This window comes from Gymnoscopelus microlampas (genome assembly GCF_963454915.1).
Source record: "Gymnoscopelus microlampas genome assembly, chromosome: 15".
Lineage (NCBI taxonomy): Eukaryota > Metazoa > Chordata > Actinopteri > Myctophiformes > Myctophidae > Gymnoscopelus > Gymnoscopelus microlampas.
In genome coordinates, this window is record NC_139952.1 from 39,859,129 (window position 1) to 39,886,751 (window position 27,623).

The 27,623-nt window shown below is 42.0% G+C and overlaps 3 protein-coding genes across 3 annotated transcripts in view; 2 read left to right on the top strand and 1 right to left on the bottom strand.

The window, feature by feature from the left end:
* The window catches only part of rapgef5a (Rap guanine nucleotide exchange factor (GEF) 5a), a 78,467-nt gene extending 74,547 nt beyond the window's left edge, over positions 1 to 3,920 (bottom strand). The window contains exon 1 of the mRNA XM_084081258.1: positions 3,604 to 3,920. Within this exon, the coding sequence (XP_083937384.1) occupies positions 3,604 to 3,792 (189 nt within the window). The 5' untranslated portion in view covers positions 3,793 to 3,920. The remainder of the gene's footprint in view (positions 1 to 3,603) is intronic.
* The window catches only part of klhl7 (kelch-like family member 7), a 399,517-nt gene that overhangs the window by 303,087 nt on the left and 68,807 nt on the right, over positions 1 to 27,623 (top strand). The window lies entirely within an intron of this gene.
* il6 (interleukin 6 (interferon, beta 2)) lies at positions 23,396 to 27,324 on the top strand (the record flags this gene model as incomplete). The annotated part of the gene is made up of 5 exons (XM_084080489.1): positions 23,396 to 23,417; positions 23,533 to 23,765; positions 26,120 to 26,221; positions 26,813 to 26,956; positions 27,112 to 27,324. The coding sequence occupies 5 exons, from the start codon at positions 23,396 to 23,398 to the stop codon at positions 27,322 to 27,324; spliced, it is 714 nt and encodes a 237-aa protein (XP_083936615.1).

A 27,623-nucleotide genomic window follows, 5' to 3' on the forward strand; every position in this document is an offset into this window, starting at 1 on the left:
CCAACTCACAAATACTCGACTATCCATATTTTCCACTGCATTTGTTCTCCTCATCAGAAACACACAGTTCGCCTGTGAGATATCCATCCTGCAAAACTGTAGGTCTTGAGGAGAGTGAGGGGAGGGGAGGGGGCTCAGGCTTTTTTTTAAAGACCACCCTACTTGCAGCAAATCCCCGACTCCCGTTTTCATCGGATTAAGTCAATCTTCCTGCTCCTCCCTTCAGCAGCAGAAGAAGAGGAGATAATAATGGACAATTAATTGAATGCCAGAACAAGTCATGACACGGATTTAAATGGATACCTGGATTCTCTCCTATGGTGGGTGAAAGGGTGGCAGCTATAGGAGGTAAAGGCAGGCCTAAAAAAGGTGACAGATGGCCGCTCTATTCTCCTCATTCTCTGTTGGCGATTTCAACATCCAACCTGAGCTTATGTTACTTACTGGTGGCCTCTGGGCAGTGGGCACAGCTTAACAATACTTTCAATCTTTTTTTACAGGACTTGAAAGAGAGAGAAAAACAAACAGACAAACAACTACAAATGGGAGTGATGTGCATTAGAAAATGTCCAACGCTTGAATTGCAGCATCTGTTGTGTGACCTTGGATTATAACCCATCAAAAAACCGGGAAAGCATCCGTGTCATTGAGCAACATAAGTCTTTTAGAAAAATCTAAGATTTAGAACAGTGGTTTAGAACAGTGGTTTAGAACTGTGGTTTAGAACAGTGGTTTAGAACAGTGGTTTAGAACTGTGGTTCTCAAAAAAAATGTGTTTGAAAAATGTTGAATAATTTTGCTTTTTTTTTTTTTTTTACACACAAATCTTTTGAGTCCCTGGCACAAAACATTTTCAGATGGGGGTGGGGGGGGGGGTCCGCGGCCAAATACATATCATTTTGGGGGTCCTTGGCACTGATTTAGAAGGGATTTGTAGAATCTGCCTCAGGTCTTAAAGGCTTAAAAGTAACGTGCACTAGTAGTATTCACGGCAGCTTTGCAGGGAAGCCAGCGTATGCTGTTGTTGCTATTGTGGTACTGGTCATTCCAGCACAAAATCCCATTCGATTTTTTACGATTGCCACATTTCACTATTGCAGTGCAGGGCAGACAGCCCATGGCACAGCAGTCCAACTGTTAACATCCTCAAGGGGAATGTGTGTGTGTGTGTGTGTGTGTGTGTGTGTGTGTGTGTGTGTGTGTGTGTGTGTGTGTGTGTCAGACGAAGCATAGATAACTGCCAGGCAGTCTGCACAGAACAGAACAGCCATACCTTTACACTACTTACCTACGCCTCGTCACACACACACACACACACACACACACACACACACACACACACACACACACACACACACACACACACACACACACACACACACACACACACACACACACACACACACACACACACACACACACACACACACAGTTCTAGCCTAGATGAAGAGGTCAAGAAAACAAGTGCAACAACTCCTCTCCTGCCCCTCTGTCTCTCTCCTCGATTCTTCACAGTAATTTAGCCATTCAGTCAATATTATATATCCGAACCAAAAAGAAAGAAACATCACATGCCTCTCCATCATTTGCAAAACGATTTTGCATACCCCCTGAAGCATGCAAAATCGTTTTAATACACAGCATCAAAATCGGTTTAACCACTTTAACCCTATATACATCTGAAATTTGAAAATCTTGAAACATTTTAACAACACAAATTTGTATGGGGATCCCTGCCACAAAATATTTCAGATGGGGGTCGGTGGCCAAATACATATTAATTTGGGGGTCCTTGACAAAAAGTTTAAGAACCACCACAGTACCGTATAACATTAGTGACATAGTAATAACTATGCATTTCAACTTAAAAGGCATAGTATGCATAATTGTCTCCGCCAGGCCGAAGGCGTGGCCGAGACAATGTTATGTCCCCTGTCTGTCCGTTCGTCCGTGAACAGCTCATCTCCGGCACCATTGGCCAGATCAAAGCGGAACTGTGCACGCACACTCCCTGGATGTCAGAGCAGAACCTCTGCCCCACATTTTTCAGATCGTTCTGTTATAGCGCCACCAGGAGGTCGATTTTTGCAAAATAAATGTTTTGATATTGCTCTTACGGATTTTGTCCAAACATCATGCAAATCGGTACACTCAGTATCTCTATTAGTCAAGTGATCAAGACGGATCTGTCCAATTTTTCATATTCCATCCTGATTGGCTAAGATTGCCATATAAAGTTTGCACGAGTGGCTCGTTTTGAACAATATGCCTCAAATCATGAACGCAGCGTGCAATTGCCGTGAAACTTTGTACGTACATTCCCACTAAGCCGAGGAAGAAATGCCACCCTTTCACATTGGCCTGTTATGGCGCCACCAGCAGGCTCATTTTTGCAAAACATATTTTTTTTACAAAATGCCTCAGATCATGAACGCAGCGTCCGATTGCCATGAAAGACAAGAGGAAGAAATGGCACCCTTTTCACATTGGCCTATTGTAGCGCCACCAGGAGGCCACAATAACCTACCTGACCTTCCTAGTTTTGCTCTTCATTTACATAAAACAATTTTACTAATCCTTTCCCTCTATACCAGCACTGTAGTTACTAGCCACTGGAGGAGTAGTGTGGTGGTGTTTTACCTCCTGCAGAAACACACTGCCCTCTCCCTGTATTAGTGTTTTCACTGGTTGTTTTGGTAGACAGGGAACAAAATACAGCACGAGGGCAATGTATTTCTGCGAGTGAACACCACCACACTACTCCAGTGGCTGATAATAACTGCTGGCGTAATATATGTATATAAAGGCCTATTCTTCAGTGGACATCTATTACGGAGTAGTCAGTAGTGTTTCCCCTCCATAGTAATCTCTGAGGAGTCTGGGCAAAAACAGCGCCACTTTCTCCCCTGGCTGCATGTGAGTGGAGCAGACGCTGTAGTATGCAGTCAGTCAGGTGTGTGTGTGTGTGTGTGTGTGTGTGTGTGTGTGTGTGTGTGTGTGTGTGTGTGTGTGTGTGTGTGTGTGTTCACTCATCATCACGACAAACTGCCACAAGGCACTGACACACACACACACACACACACACACACACACACACACACACACACACAGCAGTTAATGCTTTTACAGTTAGCCACCTGGCCGTAGGAGGTGAATTATAAACACGTCCCTCATGCATGTGTGTTCACCCCACACACAGACACACACACACACACACACACACACACACACACACACACACACACACACACACACACACACACACACACACACACACTTCTGTCAATGCCACGGTTAATGCTTGTCCAGCACGATTCCAATCCAACAAAACACCTGAATCGTGACTAGGGTACAAAAACACCCTCTGCTTTCCCCAGCTCAATTCTTTTCGTGTTGAAACTGTGTGTGTCTGTGTGTGTGTGTGTGTGTGTGTGTGTGTGTGTGTGTGTGTGTGTGTGTGTGTGTGTGTGTGTGTGTGTGTGTGTGTGTGTGTGTGTGTGTGTTGGGGGGGGCAGTAGCAGCACCAAAACACGGACAGTTCCAGATAGACAGACAGACAGATAAGATAGATCTAGAATATCTCTAATAATATATCTGACTCACGCTCTTCTTCCGCAGGTGCAGCCCGTGCTTCAGCAGCCCCGGCAGGTCCCGGATCTTGTGCTTCATCACCGCCTGCTGCTGCTGGTCCCCGGACCCCCGCACCGCGCTGCGGTTCCACCGCAAGCCCGATAGCAAGCCGTCCTCCTGGGATGAGGGCTGCTGCTGCTGCTCCGCGGAGCACTCCTCCATGGCCACGTCCTCCTCCTCAGTACGTGTCTCCACCGGGTCTCCTCCGGGTCTCCTCCTCCTCTTCGGTTCGGTTCTGTCTCGAGCTCCTACGGTCCGAGCCCCGGCCGGTGTGTGTGTGTGTGTGTGTGTGTGTGTGTGTGTGTGTGTGTGTGTGTGTGTGTGTGTGTGTGTGTGTGTGTGTTCAGTGTATCACGCCGCTGTAGCTGTAGTACGCCAGCAGCAGCAGACCCCTTCGTCCCCCCACCTCCTCCCCGCCGCCTCGCGCCCACACTCCTCCACCACGCACTCCCGCATCTGCATGCAACAACACACGGTCACGGAGAGGGAGAGAGAGGTATTCTACATAGAGGGAGAGAGAGAGAAAGTGGGAGAGAGAGAATTCTAGTTTTAGAGGGAGAGAGAGAGAGAGAGGGAGAAAGAGAGATATCTAGTTAGAGAGGGAGTGGGAGAGATATAGCCTATCTAGAGGGAGAGAGAGAGTGGGGGAGAGAGATATCTAGTTTAGGGGGAGAGAGAGAGAGAGCCGTTAACGACCGAACTCGCTTGTATATTCCGCAGCACGCGACGCCGCTCTCGTGCTGTAGGCTAGAATAGATACACCTCCTCCTCGGTATTGTGTGTGTGTGTGTGTGTGTGTGTGTGTGTGTGTGTGTGTGTCCATCGCGCGCGCGCGCGTGCAGTCACAGGTGCACACATAGAAACATTGCATCACTTCCACCTCTAAAAGGAGGGGACGGACGGCAGGTGAAAACTAAACACCTTGGCAACAGAAAGCTTCGTCAGTTTGTTATAATGTTGTCCCTAGTGAAGAACTTAAGACAAACAAACAAATGGCGACAAACATACCCCCCCCCCCCCCCCCCCCTCGGCTCCGAGACAAACCTGAGAACAATGGGTCCGCTGGGGGGCGGGAGGGGGAGGGGGAAGAGGCGCTCATCATGGTGCTACGTCACCACCTCACCTGGCTCAGGTTTCCATAGGTAAACAAAAGGGTACTTACCGTGTGTGTGTGTGTGTGTGTGTGTGTGTGTGTGTGTGTGTGTGTGTGTGTGTGTGTGTGTGTGTGTGTGTGTGTGTGTGTGTGTGTGTGTGTGTGTGTGTGTGTGTGTGTGTGTGTGTGTGTGTGTGTGTGTGTGTGTGTGTGTGTGTGAGCTTAGTTTGGCTAACAAAAAGGTGTCTCTATCACTTTTACATTATTATATTTAATTATTATTAAATGGTATAATAATAATAATAAAAGAAAAAGACCATTACTGCAACAAAAGTAATCAACAAACTATAGGCTACTATAAAAACTTTGGCCAAATTGTCAAATAATATAAGAAAGAGGCAACATTTGTGAAAATACTGTCGCAACAAAGCTTGTAGATCTGCTATTTTCACATTTATCCGTGGAACCGAGGCAAATTAAATGTTATGCCTCAATTCCTACAATTACAAGTGCTTATCAGGGTTGTGGGTCCTCAGTTCAAATATGATTATTTTGGTGGGTCACGGTCTGAAAACCAAAATTGACAAGCAGACAGACTTCCAGTCTCCCCAGCCCCAGGTGATAAACTACAAGCATGTTTTGATCTGGACAATTTTAAGGCATTCAAACCTGTGATTGATTTTGTGCAGAAATGATTCAGTCTTGAAGAAAGAGACGTCAATGTCAAGCAATTTCTTCTGCGCTCCAGAGTTTCTGTGATAGACCACACACTGGTAGCCAGCAGTGTACAGCTTGGCTGCACTACAGTGAGAAGGAAACACTACAGTTTTATTGCAACTAACAATTAATTGCAATTGATGCAACAGCCAATCAAGAAAACAAAAGCTTTGTATAATGAAGGAGAATGTGAAGGCACACCATTGAAATAGCTGAAAACCTTGCAAGATGGCGCCACTGCCACCTGTCCATTGAACTCCATTGAACAGCTCCTCAAGCTACATACATGTACCTTTCCAAGAGATTTACTTCTGCATAATATATGTATAAGAAATAATGTGGAAGGTATGGGGAAATATGAGGTTTGAAAGTGAGGGGAAATTCTATTGATTAATTTATTGATTGATTCAGATTTTCAGATTCAGAGCAACCGACTGATAAGAGAATTCCACATGAAAAAGGCCACTTTTTTAGGTTGATGTAGATCTAAGACTGACATGGTAAAACTAAGTGGGGCTCAGCTAGAGTGCATTTTGTTGCATTTTGTAAATGAGATGTCGAGTCTGCTCACCGGTCAGGGCTTGGTAATCTGGGATAATTGGGCCCTGTTTGGGACTTGGATTATACTGACATGGTGGATGCTGCCAGTGCTAATGGGCCTGCAGACACAGGCTGAATACTACTGTACACTACAAAGACATAAACAAAAACTCACATCTCTTGTTTTGCTCACAACACAAATTCTCTCATTTTTATAGCAAACACGCACAAAAACAAAACTTTTCTCAAAAACATTTCACATACAGCCAGAACGGTCCATTTGTGATGTTACAGAAATATGCACTCACACAGAAGTTCATCCCCAAAGTACAATTTGTGAGTAACTCTGTACCATTACTTCTCAACTCTTTACACAATATAATGAGTCCGGCTTTCCTGTTTCCTTTTCTCTCTCTCGCTGTCTTTTCAGACTTTGTTTATCGACCTTGGGGTTCCCAGTTTACAAAGAACATCAACAATCTCAATCACAATCATTTGAGACATAGACAGAAAGTTCACTATGATATTGTGTTGCCGTGAATGTGTCTGGGAAGATCAGGGAGGAAGCAATTTGCACTTGGACTGATGGGAATCAGTCAGATAGGAGGGTGAATGTAGAATAGTAGCCCTGCTTAAAGCCTAAAGAAGCCTAAAATCTCCATTGGCCGGGGGGGGGGGGGTTCCCACAGACCTGGGGTCGAAACCAGGTGGTTCAACGCCATTCCATTGAGATTCATTCAACTTAAAAGAGTGATGATTCACTCATGCATGTCGCAGTCCAGGTGTTTTCTGTGTCCATCAGACAGAGTGAGTGCTCTATGGGAGAGAGTGAAATAACCGTGTCTCTCCCTGCCATCGCAGAAAAAGATGTAGGACAGTATCTAAGCCTAAAGAAGCCTAATACTTCCATTGGCCAGGGGGGATTTCCCCCAGACCTGGGGTCGAAACCAGGTGGTTCCACCAGTAAAAGAAGTAAGTAATGACATGCCACCGGTGCACTGATTCCACTCTGAGCTGTAGAGCCTCGACCCCATTCCACTGACGTTCATCACAACTCAAAAGAGTGATGATTCACTCATGCATGTCGCAGTCCAGGTGTTTTCTGTCTCCACCAGACAGAGTGAGTGCTCTATGGCAGTGGTTCTCAAACTTTTTCATGGACCCCCAAAATCATATGTATTTGGCAGCGGACCCCCATCTCAACATATTTTGTTCCAGGGACCCCCAGAAGCAAAGATTTGAGTTACAAATGTTCGCTTTAAAAAATGTATATTCAAAGATTTGCAGAAATGTTCACGATTAAAAAAAAATAGCAGATCTACAAGCTCATAGCGTGGCACTAACCTGTAGTTTTTGAGAAATGACGTTTTGGACAAAAGTGGTGGATTACAAGCTCACACCTTGTCACAGTGTGCTTGTAGATATGCTATTTTCGGTGTGCAACATGCTGAACGACTAAAAATAAATAAGGCATAATGTGTGCCCATGAGATCATGCAAATTGGCAACAGTCAATTGTTTTGTCTTTTCTTGCTCATTAAATCGCTGACTACTATAGGTGGACATTTTTAATTTAGAAGCAAAGCAATGACATTTTCTTTCAGATGCACACGCATGCAGCCTTCTGTGTAAAACTGTGAGAGCACAAGGGGGGATATCCCTTGAAACATATGAAACACAGCGATTCATTTTTCAGCGGAGACAAAGAGAAACTTGCTGAGGAGGCAGAAGGAGAGAACCAGAGGCCTTCTACTGTCTAGTCTGGAGCATGATGAAACACTACTCTGAGGTCCCTAGAGAGGAGACACACACACACAGACACAGTATATACATACATACATACGTACACACACACATCTCCATACATGCATGCACACACACGTTTCTACACTCATATCATTTTAATGTGCACCCACATGCATACACAAACAGAAAACACGCTCTCACATGTACAAACATAAACCATATGCATCGCATACACACATGTAAGTGCACACACGCTGTTGTGCACGTTATACACAATGCATTTTCTCTCACACATACACACAGCAAGATCAAAACTGTATACTAGCATAGTGGGGCAAGACGGAAGCAGAGGAATGGTTTATAGAAGGAGAGGAGCAAAGAAACACATGGAGAAGTGTGTGTGTGTGTGTGTGTGTGTGTGTGTGTGTGTGTGTGTGTGTGTGTGTGTGGGGGGGCAGATGGAGGGAGAAAAGGAGAGAGGGAATAACCACTTGGGTTAGAGAAAGCCTTTCATCCCATAAGATGGAATACTTCACCACACACGGCAACGCACGCACACATACACATGCGCACACGCACACACACACACACACACACACACACGCACACGAGCACACACGCACACGACACACACACACACACACACACACACACACACACACACACACACACACACACACACACACACACAGACACACACAGACACACACACACACACACACACACACACACACACACACACACACACACACACACACACACACACACACACACACACACACACACACACACACACACACTTCTTATCACTCACACTCACTCACTCACACACATGTTCGGAGCTCTTCAAACAAACGTGCTCTTGATTAAATATTGAAAAGTGCCCGTGGCGGATGGAGCGGAGACACGATTCCTCTTCTCTCCATTGGCGCGTCCATGAAAAAGAAGTTAAAAACACAAAAACCAAAGAAACGGGAGCGCCCCATATTGTATATGGGAAGGGAGGAGGCAAGAAAGGCCTGACAGACCAGGGGCCGAGAAGAACAAGGTGGGAAGAGACAGTGGGAGACATATAAAGGAGAGGAGATGAGAAGAAGAGCGCGCAGAGGACGAGGAGATGGGGGGGAGGGCAGAAATGAGTGCAGTGGGGCGGCGGGGTGGGTGTGGGGGGGGGGGGGGGGGGGGGGTTTGATGAAAAGATAGGAGAAAAGACAGACAGACTATGGAGCTGAACAGCATGTCAAAGGGATGAATAGAGAGGGGCCTATCGTATGAAGATGAATCGGTATCTATAAGTCAAACTCAATGTGACAGAGAAGGTCGTGTATGATGGAATAGAGAGAAGTATGAAGCTGGGCCCGCTTCATGTGAACAAATTGAAACAACCTTATCGTCGCTGTGTGGGGTGGAAACCCCATATGTCCAAAACTGTTAGGCTACTTTTCAGGATTCAAATTCAAAAGTGTCAAAAGTAGCAGATCTACAAGCTAAACACTTGTCGCTTTGCGACGTGATTTGAGCTTGTGGATCTGCTACTTTTTATACTTTTGTGTGAGGCTGTAGTATGATCACGTAGGACGTTAATTTATAATAAAAAAAAAACACAAAAAGTTACAATATGGAGATAGGATGTTTCTGCCCGACAGAAACCCTTATGCGACTGCCCTGCCACTCAGCAGTTCACAAACACTAGATATACATGATGTATTCATACAAGTCCCATGTTTGCTTTTGTTTTGTTTTGTTTAGTTTTTGGTTCATTTTGTTGATGACATCACTATATTGTGTTAATCTATTATGCCAATTTGATCCAATCAGTAGAGAGAACTCACACAGGAAACAGGATAAACAAGTGAAATTGGAAGTGATGACACAAATAAAATTGTAACTGGAACACTACACAATTGAAGCTGATAAATGTGTACTTTCTCCATGATTGGCTGAATATTTGCCACCCACCTGAAAATGCTATTTATGTTTATTAAAGAGGTGGAGACCCCTGTTACTGAACAAACACTATACATTTATGAGATGCTGAATGGGAGTGTGAAAACATATTTGCAGTAATTGATCAACACACACACACACACACGTACACACACACGCACGCACGCACGCACGCACGCACGTACGCACGCACGCACACACACACACACACACACACACACACACACACACACACACACACACACACACACACACACACACACACACACACACACACGCACAGTTTCTGGAATGGAGTGAACGTATCAGCTGTAAAAATATATATATAATAAATAAAAAATGCTAGTTTGCCATCTAGTGGTGGTTATGGTAATTTACAGATTTGAGTGCTGATGGTCCACTGCTTCTTTCATTTCTTGTGTAGGCCAGCCCTATATACAATACATCTTGTGTATGGATTGCAAAAAAAACGTGACATTGGAGAAGGATCACAAGCATTAACAGATTCTGATCCTGTAACATGTATATAAACAGTCCTTTTGGGTTAAAAAAAAAAAAAAAAAAAAAAACTATTTCAACAAACTACATATGTTGGGCCATTGGGCCTTATCTGATAAGGCCCAATGGTTGAAAACCTAAACATAGACATGTATGTAACCATTGATGCCTGTATGCAGCCAGTATACAGTGAATAGACTTGGACCATGCTGTATGCAGCCAGTATACAGTGAATAGACTTGGACCATGCTGTATGCAGCCAGTATACAGTGAATAGACTTGGACCATGCTGTATGCAGCCAGTATACAGTGAATAGACTTGGACCATGCTGCATTGATGCCTGCATACAGCCAGTATACAGTGAATAGACTTGGACCATGCTGCATACAGCCAGTATACAGTGAATAGACTTGGACCATGCTGCATACAGCCAGTATACAGTGAATAGACTTGGACCATGCTGCATACAGCCAGTATACAGTGAATAGACTTGGACCATGCTGCATTGATGCCTGTATGCTATACAGTGAATAGACTTGGACCATGCTGCATTGATGCCTGCATACAGCCAGTACACATTGTCTGACATGTCAGTCTCCAGCCAGTTTTTCTATATAGGTATGACACTGATTTAATTAATGCAGAAATACTAACATAAAACTATGGCACATTAGGAGTCCACTAGTAGCGATTCATTTAGGTCTAAGTGTAGGCGTATGTGTTTCTGGTGACATTAATTGACTGCTCATTTTGTATGTCTGTGGTAAAAGTAGTAAAAGTAGTAATGTTTGACTAAAATGTCCATCACAAGCCACCGTATGGTGATGACCCCTGGTTCCTATTCCTAGTATGAGCTTGTGTAACACCCGGGATTCGAACCCCGGTTTCCCGCGTGGGACCACTAGCCTAAAGGGGAATTTTCCCTTGGCCGGGGGAGATATTTTGCTTTTTGTAATAATTTCCAGGGGGTCCTCAGCTAAATGTGTTAGTACAGCGTCACGATCATTTAAACACTGCTATTTTTGGAATTATTTTGAAAAATAAAAAAAAAGAAGCATTTTTCAACACAAATCTTCTATTCTGGGGGACCCTGGCACGATGGGGGGTCTGCGGCCAAATACATATCATTTTGGGGGTCCTTGGCCTTGACATGAAAAAGTTTGAGAACCATTGATTTACACGACAGGGTAACATACAGCATAAGCCTAATTCTAAAGGCTGGAAATAATTAGAAAAAAATATGTATGTTATAATTCAGCATTCTCATAAACAATAAATATGTTTGTTATATACATACAGAAATCATGACATAGCCCCACCCCCAACATTCAGAAAACGTCCAATAAATAATGTTCTGTGATGTCAGACAAACTCACCCATGCTCTGTAGAACTAATAATACAAATATCACATCTAAAAGTAGAGAGGCTCCCTGAGCATTGCCAATATAGCTGGTTTTGAATGTGAGACATTTACCTTTATTGGACAATATTATATCGTTGCTGTCAGGTAGAAACCTCTTATCTCCAAATTTTAACTTTTTGTGTTTTTTTGTAAATTAATGCCCTACTTGACCATACTACAGCGTCACACAAAAGCTCAAAGCGCGGTGCGAAGCGACGGGTTTTGAGCTTGTAGATCTGTTACTTTTGCTATCTGCTACTTTTGTCTCAAAAAAGCTAATCTCAAGGATTAAATATAGTTATGGAGAACATTTCTCATTTTACATATCATTTCCATATCATTATTTTAAAGAAGCAACATTGTTGTCTAAATAGGGACTAGCATGTAAATATCTGAAGTTGTCCCTTACAGTATCTGTTGACCCGTTACGTTATACATTAAGTGACATGTTCCCTTTTTTATGTGAAATGTTGGGGAATTTCTGGAAACTACTTTTCATTTTAAAATTGAGGAATGTAAAAAGCCACTTTTCAATATCGGAAATCTTTGTCAATTCAACCATTTCATTTGTGAAAATAACCCCCATCATCCGGGATAACGCCTGGACCTAGACGGTGTTACTGGCACAAAAAATACAGAACTGAAGTTCCCTGATTTTGAGGTTAACAATAGCCAAATATAACTTGCCAAAAGAAATAACATTTCCCTGAAATTAGCATAGTATGGTAAATGCCTTCATCATGTTTAATCACTGAAACCCTTTTTTAGTGGGATGGCAGTGGCTCAGGAGGAAGAACGTCCGCTTGGGACACGAAAGATTGGTGTCCTTGTGTCACGATTAGCACGCGGGTGGAGGGGCTAGACCCAAATGCAGAGCACGACACAGGAAGATGGATGAAAACAGGTACTTTACTGATAAATAAAGGCAATACAAAGGCAACCTCACACAGGAGGGAATAAACACAGGAAGATCACGACAGGGAAAAATAGGGCACAAACAGGCCAGGTCCAGTCGTGAGTCGTGACACAGATCTATCTAAACCAGTGGTTCTCAAACTTTTTCGTGTCAAGGACCCCCAAATTGACACTTATTAGCCTGCGGACCCCCATTTGAAAAGATATGCCTCAGGGACCCCCATAAGATTTTTTACGGCTATAGCAGTGATTCTAAACCATTTTAATTTCAAGGACCCCCAGTTTGACATGCATTAGGGCTACGGACCCCCATTTAATGGCATCTCTATCTCTGGGACCCCAATTTATATTGTAAAAGAGGGGGGCGGGGCCGAAGGCCTGCACCGTGACACCTTGAGTGTTCTTGAGCAAAACACTGAACCCCTAATAGCTCCCTATGAGCAGGTTGCAGTGGCGTACCCACCATAGAGGCAGGGCAGGCGGCCGCCTGCCCAACTAAAATCTAGCCTCCCCTAGAAAATAAAGTAAAAGACTGAAAAACAGGCAGTGAAAAAAATCCAAAGACAATAGTGGCCGTCGGACCTCCTTGTCCATTCACGCGGCAGAGCGACGTCGCCTATAGTGATGCAAATGTTTTCCTTTATCTTCATGGGGTGCCAGGAGTGCCAGGTGTGGGGGTCTGGGCCATCACCTGTACTCACCTGGCATAAAAGGGGCTCTGAGAGCAGCTTGAGCCATTAAACTATAGGCTACAACATGAAGAGACCACCGGTGAATAATTGATTGATTGATTATACTTGCATATTGTTTTTATTAACGTTTTTCAGTTTTGTAGTCAGTGTAGTGTTGTTGTTAACTTGTTTCCCCCGAGATTTCCCCCCGACATTTTCCCCGAGTACCCCCCCCCGGGGGCGGTGGGGTAGAGAAAAAAAATCTCGCCTGCCCTAAATGTAATTTCTGGGAACACCACTGGCAGGTTGGTGCCTTAAATCAGTGTTTCCCAAACACATTTTCATGGGTCGCGACTATATATTTTTAAAATAATTTCACAGATAAATACAACCAAAGAACTTTTATGAATTAAACAACAAAAAAACACTTTTAAGAAATAGTGCCCTGCGCACTCGTCTGCCTTCCACCCCTCCCTCTCTACCTTCATCTACTACCCCATCCACTCTGCCGCAGTCCTCTGCAGCAGAGTGGAACCTGAACTTCTTTCCTTCTTGACCCACCTCATCAACACATCTCTGACATCTGGATGCTTTCCCTCTGCCTTCAAGACTGCAGAGTCACCCCCCTCCTGAAGAAACCAACACTTGACCAATCAAGTACAGACCGGTTTCCCTTCTGTCCTTCCTATCTAAAACTCTTGAACTTGCTGTCTTCAATCAACTGCCCTCGTACCTCCACCAGAACAACCTCCTGGACTCTCACCAGTCTGGGTTCAAAGTGGATCACTCGACCGAGACTGCCCTCCTGGCAGTGACGGAGTCGCTCCATGCCGCTAGAGCAAACTCTCTCTCCTCTGTCATGATACTCCTGGACCTGTCTGCAGCGTTCGACACGGTGAACCATCAGATCCTCCTCTCCACCCTTGAGGGGATGGGTGTCTCAGGCTCTGCACTCTCCCTGTTTGCATCCTACCTGGCAGGTCGCTCCTACCAGGTGATGCTGAAAGGGTCTGTGTCAGAACCACACAGGCTCACTACTGGGGTTCCCCAAGGCTCGGTTCTGGGTCCTCTTCTTTTCTCTCTCTACACTACATCTCTTGGTGCTGCTATCCACTCCCATGACTTTTCCTACCACTGCTATGCCGATGACACCCAGCTGATCCTGTCATTCCCCCCCTCTGACACACAAGTGGAGGCACGCATTGCTGCTTGTCTGGCTGACATCTCGGAGTGGATGTCGACGCACCACCTGAAGCTCAACCGGGACAAGACCAAGCTGATGTTTCTCCCGGGTAAGGGCTGTCCGCACCGAGACATGGCCATCACCATTGATAATGCTGTGGTGACGTCAACTCGGACTGCGAGGAATCTGGGCGTGACCCTGGACCCTTCTTTCTGTTCTGGCCCCACAGTGGTGGAATGAACTCCCCACTGATGTCAGGACAGTAGAGTCACTGCCCATCTTTTGCCGCAGGCTGAAAACCCACCTCTTCAGGAAACACTATCCTTCCTCTTCGCCTTGCCTACTTGTTGTTAACTAGTTGTACGAGCTCTTGTTTTATTGTTTTATTGGATCTTGTTTATTCAATACACTTATTTGTTTTAGCTCTTGCTCATTTGATTTTCCTATTTGTCTCATCTGTTTAAGAAAGTAGATAGCTGATAAGTTGCACTTTTACCTCAGCGCTATAGGTACTTTTACCTCAGCGCTATAGGTATACTCTTGCTTGTTTTAGAAGAGAATGCACTTAAGACTTCTGGTGATTAGTAGTTTCGTTCCCTACCTATGTTGAATGCACTTATTGTAAGTCGCTTTGGATAAAAGCGTCTGCTAAATGACTGTAATGTAATGTAATGTAGTGAAAATAGCAGATCTACAAGCTCACAACATTGTCAGCTTGTCGATTTGCTATTTTCACTTGCTTGGGTTGCTTAAGTACTGACTTAAGTTGCTTAAGTCAGTATTTAGATTTGATATATTTGATATTCATTTTATCAGACACGCCCCCTTCCTATATAAACCCATTGTAACTTCAAACTCCATTTTAACCATGTTAGATCAATTGAAAACACCCGTCCTTGGTTCTGCTGACTGATATTTGCCTTCTAAAAATAAATAATAAAATAAATGAAAAAAGTAATTGAAAAAGCACAGGCCCCACACGTATTAGAAGGACAACATCAGTCACCAGTTTTCAATGAATCTAACATGGTTAAAATGGAGTTTGAAGTTACAATGGGTCTGTATAAGAAAGGGGCATGTCTGATAAAATGAATATCAAATATCTAAATACCGAATCAAGCAACTTAAAAACTGTCTGGGGTGCTCACAAAAGCCAGAGTAGATCTTAAAATAACCCCAAGCATGTTTGAAAGTGAAATATCCCTTTAAGTAGCATATTCTTACAAGAAACAGTTTTTATGAATGACTGATTAGCTATAGGTGACTCAGCACATCTAAATGTAGTCCTCCTCTGGGCATAAACACAGCATTATGAATGATAATTATGGTTCCCCTTGTGAAGTTCCCCAGAATGTAATGTAAAGAATCACTAAGAATAGAATTCTTTACTCTAGGCACATGCTTTGAACTTTCCATTACTCACTTCCTTTTCCTCTGCCACTTGCTTGGAAACAGAGAATGGGCACTCGTGGACGTAATCTTTTCTTAATAGTCGAATAAATAAATAAACTAAGAATAAAGCAAACAAAAAATATATATAATATATAGGCTATATAATTTGGTGACAGTGGTCAATAGAACCACAACACTGATGGAAGGTGCAATTCATCATCAGAAGAGAATCAAAGATTGTCTAGCTTTGTGAAGACTGTAGAGGGCCCTTCAAGCGGCAGTAAAAAACTATAAAACATTGTTCAGATATTCAGATAATTATACACTGTAAGCATGACAGAAGAGTCTGTAAACATAGAAAAGCTTAGACAGGATGGAATACAAACAAATGCTGACACACTCACTTTCAATTTCAGCAGGAATCAGAGACAAGCAGACACACACACACACACACACACACACACACACACACACACACACACACACACACACACACACACACACACACACACACACACAAAGCTCTCTACAGTTTGGCAGCAGCTGTGATTTAGGGCAGACCGTATCATTCAGTATCTGTCCTCATCGGGATGACAGACAAAACTAGAGAGGAAGGAGCTCAAACAGAGGGAGCTCCACAGATCTCGTTCAACCCAGATTCGGCACAAACATGGGGTTAAATTCGTTCTACTGCTATACCACCAAAATGTGGAATGCCCTACCAACAGACAACAAAAAGTGTGACTCCTTACCATTCAAACCCACCATAAAAGAGGACCTGTCTGCAATTTTCTAACTGGTCCTAGTTGAGAAAAACCTTCGCACACAGAGTAAATGCTTTAGAGCAGGTGCGTAGGCAAACAAGTGCACATCAACAATAAAATAATACGCCCGCACACTGCTGAACTGCACGGTAGACAGGAGCACATTTATTGCCAGGGATTCGAACCCCGGTCTTCCGCGTGGAATTGCATGGAATTGCACGGAATTGCACGTGTCTCATCCCACTCATACTGGGCATAGAACTGACCGATAAAAGCAGATCTACAAACACACCACGTGTGGCCCATAATATGGTCGCATATGAATTCATGTATTAAGTAACTGTGGAATAACATGCTTAACTAATGATATATTAGGCTACTTTGGTTAAGTAATAGTTACATAATTACTTATAAAGACAATTGATGATGAAGACAAAGAATTCATGATGAATTAATGATGAATGAATCCATTAGTTCATCATGAATTAAGTGTTAATCACGTATATGAATTTACCCCTTATGAGCAAGTGTTACCGGAAATGCGATACCATGACCCAGAAAACATGCATGTACAGTACATGCACATCAAGTCCAGTTCAGCTTTATTTGTTTCCTTAGGCAGAAAGGTTGTTGTTGTCTTGACAACTCCAACAAACCATTTCAGTATTACATTTAAAAGTGAGATTGATGGTTGAACCAAAGTTCTAAGACCTGATTCATCGCAGTGTATAGGAGACGGACTGTAACAGTCATTCGCAAACTTCAGGATATTATTATAATGTCAGACAGTCATAACAGATAAAGATATAGATAAAGTTTGGAGCCTGTAGAATGATGAAGCTCCCCTGACGGGACCTTTAAACAGGCCAAGTGGCCTGTCCAAATCTTGGCCAAATATGGAGTTCCACTTGGCTTCAGACTACCGGCCAAGTACTGATGTCATACTGAAGACCAATTTGCCTTGACGCAAGTCCAGGGGTGCGTCAGAATACTTGGAATTTATCAATGTCACTTCAGTTTAACACCTTTGACCCTCTAAGTGGTTAGCCTACAGCGAACCACTTAGGATATAGGAATGCTGGGATTTAAGTGGTTAAACGCCAAGTATAAAAGTTAAGTTTTATAAAAGTATAAAATGTTCAGTCTGTCCTAAATAACGGAAACAAATATTCTCTCCAATTGTCCTCATGACATACTGTATTTTGGGGGGAAAGATTTACATATTTACGTCCACTTAATATGACAAAGGAGCTATAAATTAACAAAGTAATTCAAGGGCACCGTGGATGAAAAAGGTTATTTACAGGGGTGACCTGAGCCAAAAATGTTTGAGAACCACTGATCTAGTAACCATGATCATAGAATAGAATTCAGAGAAATATTTAGTCTATGATCTAAGGTTCAATACATACTCTCCACCCCTGCCATTCCTGGCAGAGATAAAAGTGGTTGTTCTGCACAGCAGGTGAGCAAGCGACTTCCACAGGCTTGTCTTCCGTTTGCAGGGCCTTTGCAGGGAGGGTTAACCACAGTGCTATTGTTACCACGTGCATGCACACTCACCGTTACCCCCACCCTCACTTACTCACATGCAGTTCGCTGGAACCACGGAGCTGGCGGGCCATACTTATCCGAGAAACAGCGATTACTGCCAGTTCCACGAGAATGTTGTAAAAGTATCTCTAGGCATGCAGCCAGCATTGAGTTCAGCAGAGTTCAGGCTATGCTGTTCATACCATGATACAGCATTTATGTTAAAGCAGCACTATGTAACTCTGGAAACCGGTTTCCTGCATGCGCAAGTGCTGCATTTATTTTTTTTACCATTGAGCTAAATGCTTGCTCAGGGGATAAATTCAATCTTGACCATCAGGTCAGAATTTGTGTCAGATTTCTAGGTGAGACATGACCTCTGACATGATCTAAAAGTCTCAATAGAAGAGCAGGGAGACAAAATACAACCACCCCAATTGTATAACTTATATTTAGCTAGCCATATACAGATACATATACAGCTAGTGTACAGTATGTGTACTGTAGGTTTAAAGGGGTTAAAACTTTTATACTATACTATAAAAGTTTTATACTATATTAACTTGACCCTGGGGGTCCCCGGACCCCACTTTTTTGAGAACCACTGTCCTAGAAGACATGAATAAGAAACTTTACAGGGACATGCATGCTGTGACAGCAGTACAACCTTTGTGACAGCAGTACAACCTTTATTTCCTACACGCACATCTTTTCATCTTGTTGATGATGAAAGGAACTGATGAAAGGAAGAAGAAGTGGCTGTTTAGCCTGTCTTTCTTAGAAAGTACAAGTGAGAATTCAAAGAACATGGAAAGGATGTGCGGGGAAAAAAACGTAAACAAGCTGTACTATTTTGACTATTCTTCCGTTGGGCTTCCTTTTTTTTGATGAATATAACTATTTTATTTCCTTTTTTTTTTTTTTTTTTTTACTTTTCTTTCCATACTGTGTAACAAGGGTGATAGGATCAAATGCTCACATACAAAAATGTGTAGGATGTAGTAGCACAGTAAGCCTATACATTAATTACATAAAAACTGTAATAATCATGGTAGTGTTGACCATAACCATACATAAAGAGAAACTAGAAAGCACATGGAAGGGACAGACCCATAGTCCTGGCGCGACCCCGGCCCAAGATCCAAGTGCACACAGTCATGAAAGACTCCCAGGAGAAGTGCATCTAACCTTCTCAAGTGGCAATAATTACGTCATCTCCTCCTCAGCCCACTGAAAGAAGGAAGGTGGTGTTGCAAAAGAAAGAATGAGACGTCAAACTATAAGTGAAGCAAATGCTATGTCATGTGAATGATGTATAGGCTTGCATGCAGTGGGAAGTACCCCCAAAATTGCAGTGTATGGGTTGGGTTTCATCACCATATTACAAACGAGAAGGTTTTGAAAAATAGATTCCAAGTATCAGCCAAATTTTGCCATGACTAGAACATGTGTCCCACAGTTGCAGGGACAGGTTTACATCGTGCTATTTCTTTACGTTAATTTGGGCTTCTGGCAAAAGCTAAAAAGCTAAAAGCTAAGTTTTCATGTCAGCTCTTGGATGAATGGGGAATAAGCTTTCACTCTAAACAGTGAGGAGGACAGGTGAAGGTTATCCCAACTTAGGACATCTCTCAGAAATCATGTACTGGGAGGATACAGTTTAGCCATTCTTTACTTTGTACATAACAGTATTTTGTACTAGTCTAGAATGTTTACAATTTGTTTACCTTATGTACATCAATGCTACAGTATTTCTACTTTATTCACGTACAATTATTCAAAGCCCACTTATTGAATTGACAGAAATGTCTACATAAAGTTCCATTTAAAATGCATGGATGTTTCAGAGGACCCTGGTGAAGTGCTTGAAAAAGATGCCATGAATGTACGATATATCTGCGATCTGACATATTAATTGATTCCATAGAGTAGCAGATTTCTGCAGGGATAATGTTACAAACATGTAGATCAGATGGTGACAGAGGCGTGTAAAAAAAACATTACGCACAAAAACCCATGCATTAATGGATAGTTCAAACAAGTTTCCTGTTAAACAGATGCATATCTGTGGTTGATTTCATGCAAACAGGGGGCTAGTAATTCAGAAATTAGTATCAGCGATAACCAAATATAGGTAATGGTATATCCTCTAATTACATTTAGACCATGGTTGCCAGAAAAAAATGAAATGAATGCGTCCACATCATTTCAGCAGATCAAAATGATTGAATTGAAAATTATTTGCATTTGAGAACTGTGTTGTACTGTATTTGATTCTAATTAAATGTAGGCCTAAGGGATTTCTTTTCAAGGTACGAGACTGACACCAGATAATTGCAATCATTTTACAATAAATAAAAAAGTGAAAGCGCCACAAATATCCTGTTTGACAGTAAATTCCACAGTACTTTCATTTTTCATTGAAACTATGACAAGCTCCTTTCTGAGAAAGAAAACCACAAGAAGTGTTGGCACTTCCTCACCACATGCTGAGGTGACCACTGCACTACTGATTGAGACAATATCCACTGCACAGAACAGCCCATGACCAGTGTTGTCATAGATGAAGTAATCAACAATCATTAGTATGCCAACTTTCCCTTAAAGGGATAGTTCACGCCCCCAAAATGACTTTTTTTCCTATTGATTAGTCACCCCATGGAGACTTGAATTCATGAATATTATCCTGTCATCAAATTATTAGGAATATGACAAAAACAAAAAATATCCTAGAATTCAAGTCTCCATGGGGTGACTAATCGACAGAAAACATTTTTTTTGGGGGGTGAACTATTCCTTTAATGGGGAGCCCACAAATGCATAGTGCTTAAGGACCTGAATCTATGACATATGGAATATTCTATGGTTCCTGTCAGCACATAGTCCTTGGAATCCTCCTCATGTTTCACCTGTATTGGTCTCTCTCCAGTCACCGTTACAACCAGTCACTCCAATGGCCTACTTTCTGGTCTAACCAGACCCAGTTTGGCAGTTTTCGGGCACAATCTCCAGGGCCAGTGTTTATTTATTAATTAAGTAGAAGTTTCTCAAATAGAAACTTTAATCAAGTGTAAGATTTAGCACGTTTTGACACATTGGTAATCGGTGCTCTAGGAATCAGAATCTCCAAAATCAGGATCGGCATCGGACCCAAAAATCTGGCATTGGTCCCCACTAGGCAAACTTTCCGAGATCTCTGCCCACTCCGCCTACTTAGGCCGAGCTAGGCGGAGCTGTCAAAATGTCAGACTATGCAAGACTAGTCAGGGTCTAATCATTTTCCATGAATAATTCCTTCTGGAATTAACTGGAAGTACCATGATTCATTTAGATTAGAAAACAAACACAGGACGTCCCCCTCCGTCCCTTCCCTATGACACCCTGGCTGGCCATCGCTCCAAGTCTGAGAACAGACTAGCCCCTAAAATTAAGTTAAGTAGTTAGGCGTTGGGCGTGTTTTGGGGCGACCGTTCTTCAATTCACAAAAATAGTTACAGAGCAAACTCCACATCTAATTAACCAATCATAAAGCTCCCATCATTTATCCCACAGGTGCACTGCTCAATCACACACCTATGATGTGCTTAATGTTTGCTATAAGTTTAGCTAGCCCATAGGGATGTACCTATAACTTAAGTTCATTGGACAGCTGAACTGTTGAAGAACTGTTTGATATCGAAATCAGAATGCAGCAAGCCATTTGAAGTGATGAATACTTGCTATGCTAAGGCGAGACATGCTTGTCCATCATCCATTGGACATAGACCTATTCATTTATGTAATTAAGGACATAGTCTAATTGTCTGTGTTCCTATGAGAATGTTATAATCAGCCCACAGTAACGGGGAAACTAACGTCTCATAACGTTCTGCAAGAGACCATAAGATCACATATTTTGTGATTATGACACTTTTGCCTTAAGTCTGTATGAATTATTTGCACATAGCCTATAGGCTATGTATGTGATGTGTTAGAGTCATGAGTCATGATCAGTGGTGTAAAGTAACTAAGTACTTTTACTCAAGTACTGTACTTAGTTTTGAGGTATTTTTTACTTTACTGGAGTATTTCCAATTTTCAGTACTTTTACTTCTACTCCACTACATCTCAGAGGCAAATATTGTCATTTTTACTCCACTACAATTATTTGAAAACTAGATTTTGATTATTATTACAAAACATACAGTAACCTAACCACTTCAGCCCTATACATTTTGAAAATAGCCGATATACAAGCTCACAATGCGTCACAATGCGGCATTGTGAGCTTGTAGATCTGCTATATTCAAAAGATTTTTTGGGAAACTTGGGACATTCTGAATAACGAGTACCTACTTTTACTTTTGGTACTTTAAATACGTTTAACGCCAATACTTTTGTACTTTTACTCAAGTACATTTTTAATTCCGGACTTTTACTTGTAACAGATTAGATCATTGCAGTAGCCTATTGATACTTTTACTTAAAGGTAGGGTAAGTGATATTTTTTGGTTAAAACTAAAAGTATTTTGTTAAAAAGTTAAAGCACTATATTCTGATAGTAATCATTGCTATAGAGTGTTTGTTCAGTAACAGATGTCTCCCTGTCTCTCCAGCTCTTTAATAAACAGAAAATAAATTTTCCGGTAGGTGTCAAAATCTCAGCCAATCAGGAGAAAGTACCAATTTTTAAGCTTAATTTGTATAGTGTTCCAGTTTCCAATTTTGCCTGCTCATTTCTTAGTGTCATCACTTCCAATTTCACTTGTTTAATCTGTATCCTGATTGAGTTCTCTGTCCTGGTTGGATAAAATTGGAAATGAAACTGAAACTGAAACAAAAATGCATTGTTTTTGTTTAATAAAGAGGTGGAGAGACACGGAGACTCCTGTTACTGAACAAACACTCTATAGCAATGAGTACTATCAGAATATAGAGCTATTTAACACTTATTTTAACCAAAGCAAATCACTTACCCTACCTTTAAGTAAAACATATGATTACTTTTTCCACCACTGGTCATGCTGAGTTTGATCTATAATATGATATATAGCTCAAAATCATCATTAACTCATCAATAATTCCCTACCACCATGTCATGAACGCTCTGATTGAAAAGTATAAATATGATTATTGCCTAATCAAAATACGCCTATACTCAAAGCAAAGGATTTCCTCAAATAATAATCTCTGTCTGGAGTCGTGACGATAATGTAGACCTGGGGGGCATTCAACAGAATTCAAGGGAAACCCCTTCCAAAAACAGAGAGAGAGGGGAAAAAAAGAAGACCGGTAGGTAGGCCTATAAAATGACAGGACCTGAACATCTTGGTCATCATACTCATATTTCAGCTGTTGGCTCACACACACTGCAACAACGCAACATGCCTTCCTCCTCAAAACACAGTGAGTAAACTGCACGTTCCTGTCATTCTTACTGGTGGGCTGGTCTTCTACGCACTCATTCACGTGTCTCTTCCTCTCCCATTCATTGACTTCTTTCTGTTTGTTGTGTGTGCAGACTTCCTCCTCCAGCAGCTCCTGCATGCAGCCCTGCTGATGGCGCTGCTGTGCGTCTTTGCCGGCTCCGGGAGCCCAGTGGGCGAGATGATGCGATCAGGAGAAGGAGGAGGAGGAGAACCGTCCGGGGACCAGGGCCAGGAGGAGGACACCAGCGGCGGTCCTCCTGACGTGCTGAGCGCCTCTCCGTACTGGGGGACGCTGATTGGTGCCACTGCGCTCCACGAGAAACAGGTGAGTGGCTCTTATTTGACCCATGATGCCTTATTTTTTTAACTCTATGGCAGTGGTTCTCAAACTTTTTCATGTCTCGTTAAGGACCCCCAAATTGACACTTATTAGCCCGCGGACCCCCATTTGAAAATATATGCCAAGGTCCCCTATAAGGGATGATTATTTTTTTACGGCTCTAGCAGTGATTTTCATTTTTCATTTTAATTTCAGGGACCCCCAGTTTGACATGCATTAGGCTGCGGACCCCCATTTAATGACATTTATATCTGGGACCCCAATTTATATTGTAAAATTAATGTTAATTTAACTCTGAGAGTGTACAAATGGAACCAAATGGACCCTAACGGGTCCATTTGGTTCCATTTGTACACTCTCAGAGTTACAGACCCATAAGGGTCCATTTGGTTCCTAACTATCTATAATTTAGCTGGGGACCCCCTGGAACTCCCTCAAGGACCCCTAGGGGTCCCCGGACCCCACTTTGCCTTATTTTTAACTCTATGGTGGATGATGCGCCAAAACAAAACAAAAGTTTTGTCTCACTCTCCACTGTCTGCAGCTGTATTAGCCATGGTTCACGTGACGATCGTCTGTCACAAGCGTCATGGCGCTACTTGTTCCTGTTTTGTTTTTTTTACATTTACATTTACAAACAACCAGTACATCTACATAAACGTTCAGATTTCAAAGATAAAGTGCTAACCCCCCGGCCACGGATGTTTCAAGTTAAAGCGCACGGGTCTAAGTACCTGTATCTTCAGTATTGTTCAATAAAAATCTTTTTAATCCGATCGCCGACCATTTTCTATTTAAAAAAAAAGTTTAATAATGTATCAGGGTGCAATACCCCTCCCAACCAATAGGGGCGCATAGTTGAAAGCATATGGATAAAATTCAGAGAAAATGACCGGCGATCGGATTAAAAAGCTTTTTATTGAACAATACGGAAGATGCAGGTACTTAAACCCGTGCGCTTTAACTTGTAACACCCGTGGCTGGGGGGTCAGCACTTATATGTATTTGAAATCTGAACGTTTATGTTTTTGTGCTGGTTGTAAATGTAAAATTTTCAACAGGAACAAGTAACGACATGACTGTCATGGTATGACAGTCATGTTTCAGGGCTACAGGTACAGAGGCACAGCTTATAACCAGTGGTGGAATAAGTACAGATTTATTTTTACTTAAGTAAAAGTATCAATATCAAAATGTAGAAATACTCTGCTACGAGTAAATGTCCGGAATTTAAAAAGGACTTGAGTAAAAGTACAAAAGTGTTGGTATAAAAGTTTACTTAAAGTACCAAAAGTACAAAGTAGGCCTACTCATTATGCAGAATGTCCCATTTCACAAGTTTTCAAAATGTATACATTCTTAAAAAAACTTTTGAAAATAGCAGATCTACAAGCTCACAATGCGTGGCATTGTGAGCTTGTAGATCGGCTATTTTCAAATGGCCGAAATGTATATAGGGCTGACGTGGGTAATGTATGTTTTTTTTTAATAATAATCAAAATCTACAAAGTAGCCTAAATAGTAATTAACGTTTTGAAATAATTGTAGAGGAGTAAAAGTACAATATTTGCCATTGCGATGTAGTGGAGTAGAAGTAAAAGTACTGACAATTATAAATACTCCAGTAAAGTAAAAAATACCTCAAAATTGTACTTAAGTACAGTACTTGAGTAAATTAGTGACGTTTTATTTTTTGTATACTCTTACATTAAATTGCTCTGTATTCTGATAGCAATCATTGTTATAGAGTTTTGATTGATTGAATACTAGTCATAAATGTAAACAGCACGTGGTACAGTAAGACATAATACTAAAAGCATAGTCCTGGGGACTTGCATAACATTAGTGTTGTTTGTTTAGTACCAGGGGTCTCTGTCTCTTCACTCCAGCTCTTAGGCCTAAACAGAAAATGCATTCCCAGGTCAGGATGCCAATTGTGTGCAGTCACTCAGGAGAGAGAGCTAATACTAACAGGAAGAACAAGTCGAATTGGAAGTGCATGACACAAATAAGTGACAGGACAACATAACATTAAAGCCGATAAATGCATATATACTCTCTCCTGATTGGCAAATCACCTGAAAATGGACAGATTGGAAGACCTCTGTTACAGAACAAACACTATATAGCAATGATTACAATGAGAATATAGAGCTTTAACTTTTTAACAAAAACACTTTTTGTTTTAATTAAGTCTAATAATAATAACTCTACACTACCTTTAATTAAAAATAAGGTAAGCTATATGTCTAAGGCATATTATGTCTCATGTTGTACTAACCCACTTGTCAGTTACTGTACACTAGATTAATAGACTATTTTGTTCTTTCCCCACCCAGTTTGAAGACGAATTTCAGTCCAGCGTAAAGTATCACTTTTTGGAAAACTACAACCTTCGTTCCTTCCCGGCAGCAGGCTGCCCGAGCACCAACTTCAGCAAGGTGTGTGTTTTGTACGTCTGTGCGCGTGTGTGTGCGCGCGCGCGTATGTTCAAGTGTCTTTATTAGGATAAACCCCTTGAGATGTACCATCTCGTTTTCAAGGGGGTCCCAACATAAATACATGTCACAGTTGTTACATGTATACAGAGTCGACAGAAGCATATCATATATACTTACATACCTACATACATGGACAAAACAAAAACAAAAATGCATACAATAACCATTGCGAACCTTGAAAAACATCACAGCCTTAGGATGGCATAACATCAAGCAATAGAACACATTTTAAAACGCTATGTTCAATACAGTGCAATGCCAGTTTCTTACAGACACTACAAGAAAAGCAGTTTCTGGATCTACACAAAACATTTATTCCAAAGTTAACCTTTTTTAGAACGTGATTAATATGAGATTTGAATGTGAGTTCTGAGTCCAGCCATACACCGAGGTATTTTATGTTGTCTCTACTTCTGCTGTGTGCTGCTCACTTGAAAATAGGCTGGTAAAATGAAAACAATGGTTTAAGTATTCTGAGGTTTTCCAACCATGTTTTCTGACTTGGCCCCCATGTCTTTCTCTGCTCTGCAGGAGAACTGTCTGAAGAGGCTGGTCGAGGGTCTCCTCAAGTACAAGGTTCTTCTGAAACACGTGGAGACAGAGTACCCCAGAAACCCAATCCTGCCTGATGCCAGGTCCTATGGTGACCAACTGACCTCACTGATCAAAAACGAGGTGCGCATAAATACATGACACTTCATACCCAACAGAGAGGCAGTAATGGTACAATTAACTTAAATAGTTTGAGAAACAAAAAGAAAAACGCTTTTTATTTTTGTTGTCATGAATGTATAACTTACGTGTCTTCTGGCCCCCCATCATCTCCACAGATGAAGCGCCCTGGGGAGGTAGTAGAGCTGAGTGCTAGCCAGGAGCAGCAGATCCTTGCAAAACTGAACAACCCCGACGAGTTCAGCAGGAAGATGACGGCGCACGCCATCCTGCGCCACGTCCATCTGTTCCTGATCGACGGGCAGCGCGCCCTCTCCAGGAGGGAGATGCGCGCCCACTACCGTCCCACCAGCACTAAACATTTACTGTGACAGTAACCTTTACACTTGAACCACCGTTAACTTTAACAGTCCTATTTATTAAATTTGTATTTGTAGTGCTATTTATTAAATTTGTAAATGTAGTCTATGCTACACTGACGTATTTGATATTTGTATTTATTTATTTTTAGATATACAATATTTTTCACACCCTTACCATGTGGAATGTATTTGAGCTATTTTGCAGAGAAAGTTTTTGTGTTGATGAAAAAATGTTATTTATTGTGGAAATGAATTCTGAAAGAAAGTTATCCAGGAGAGAAGTGAATACGCGTCAGTGACATGAATAT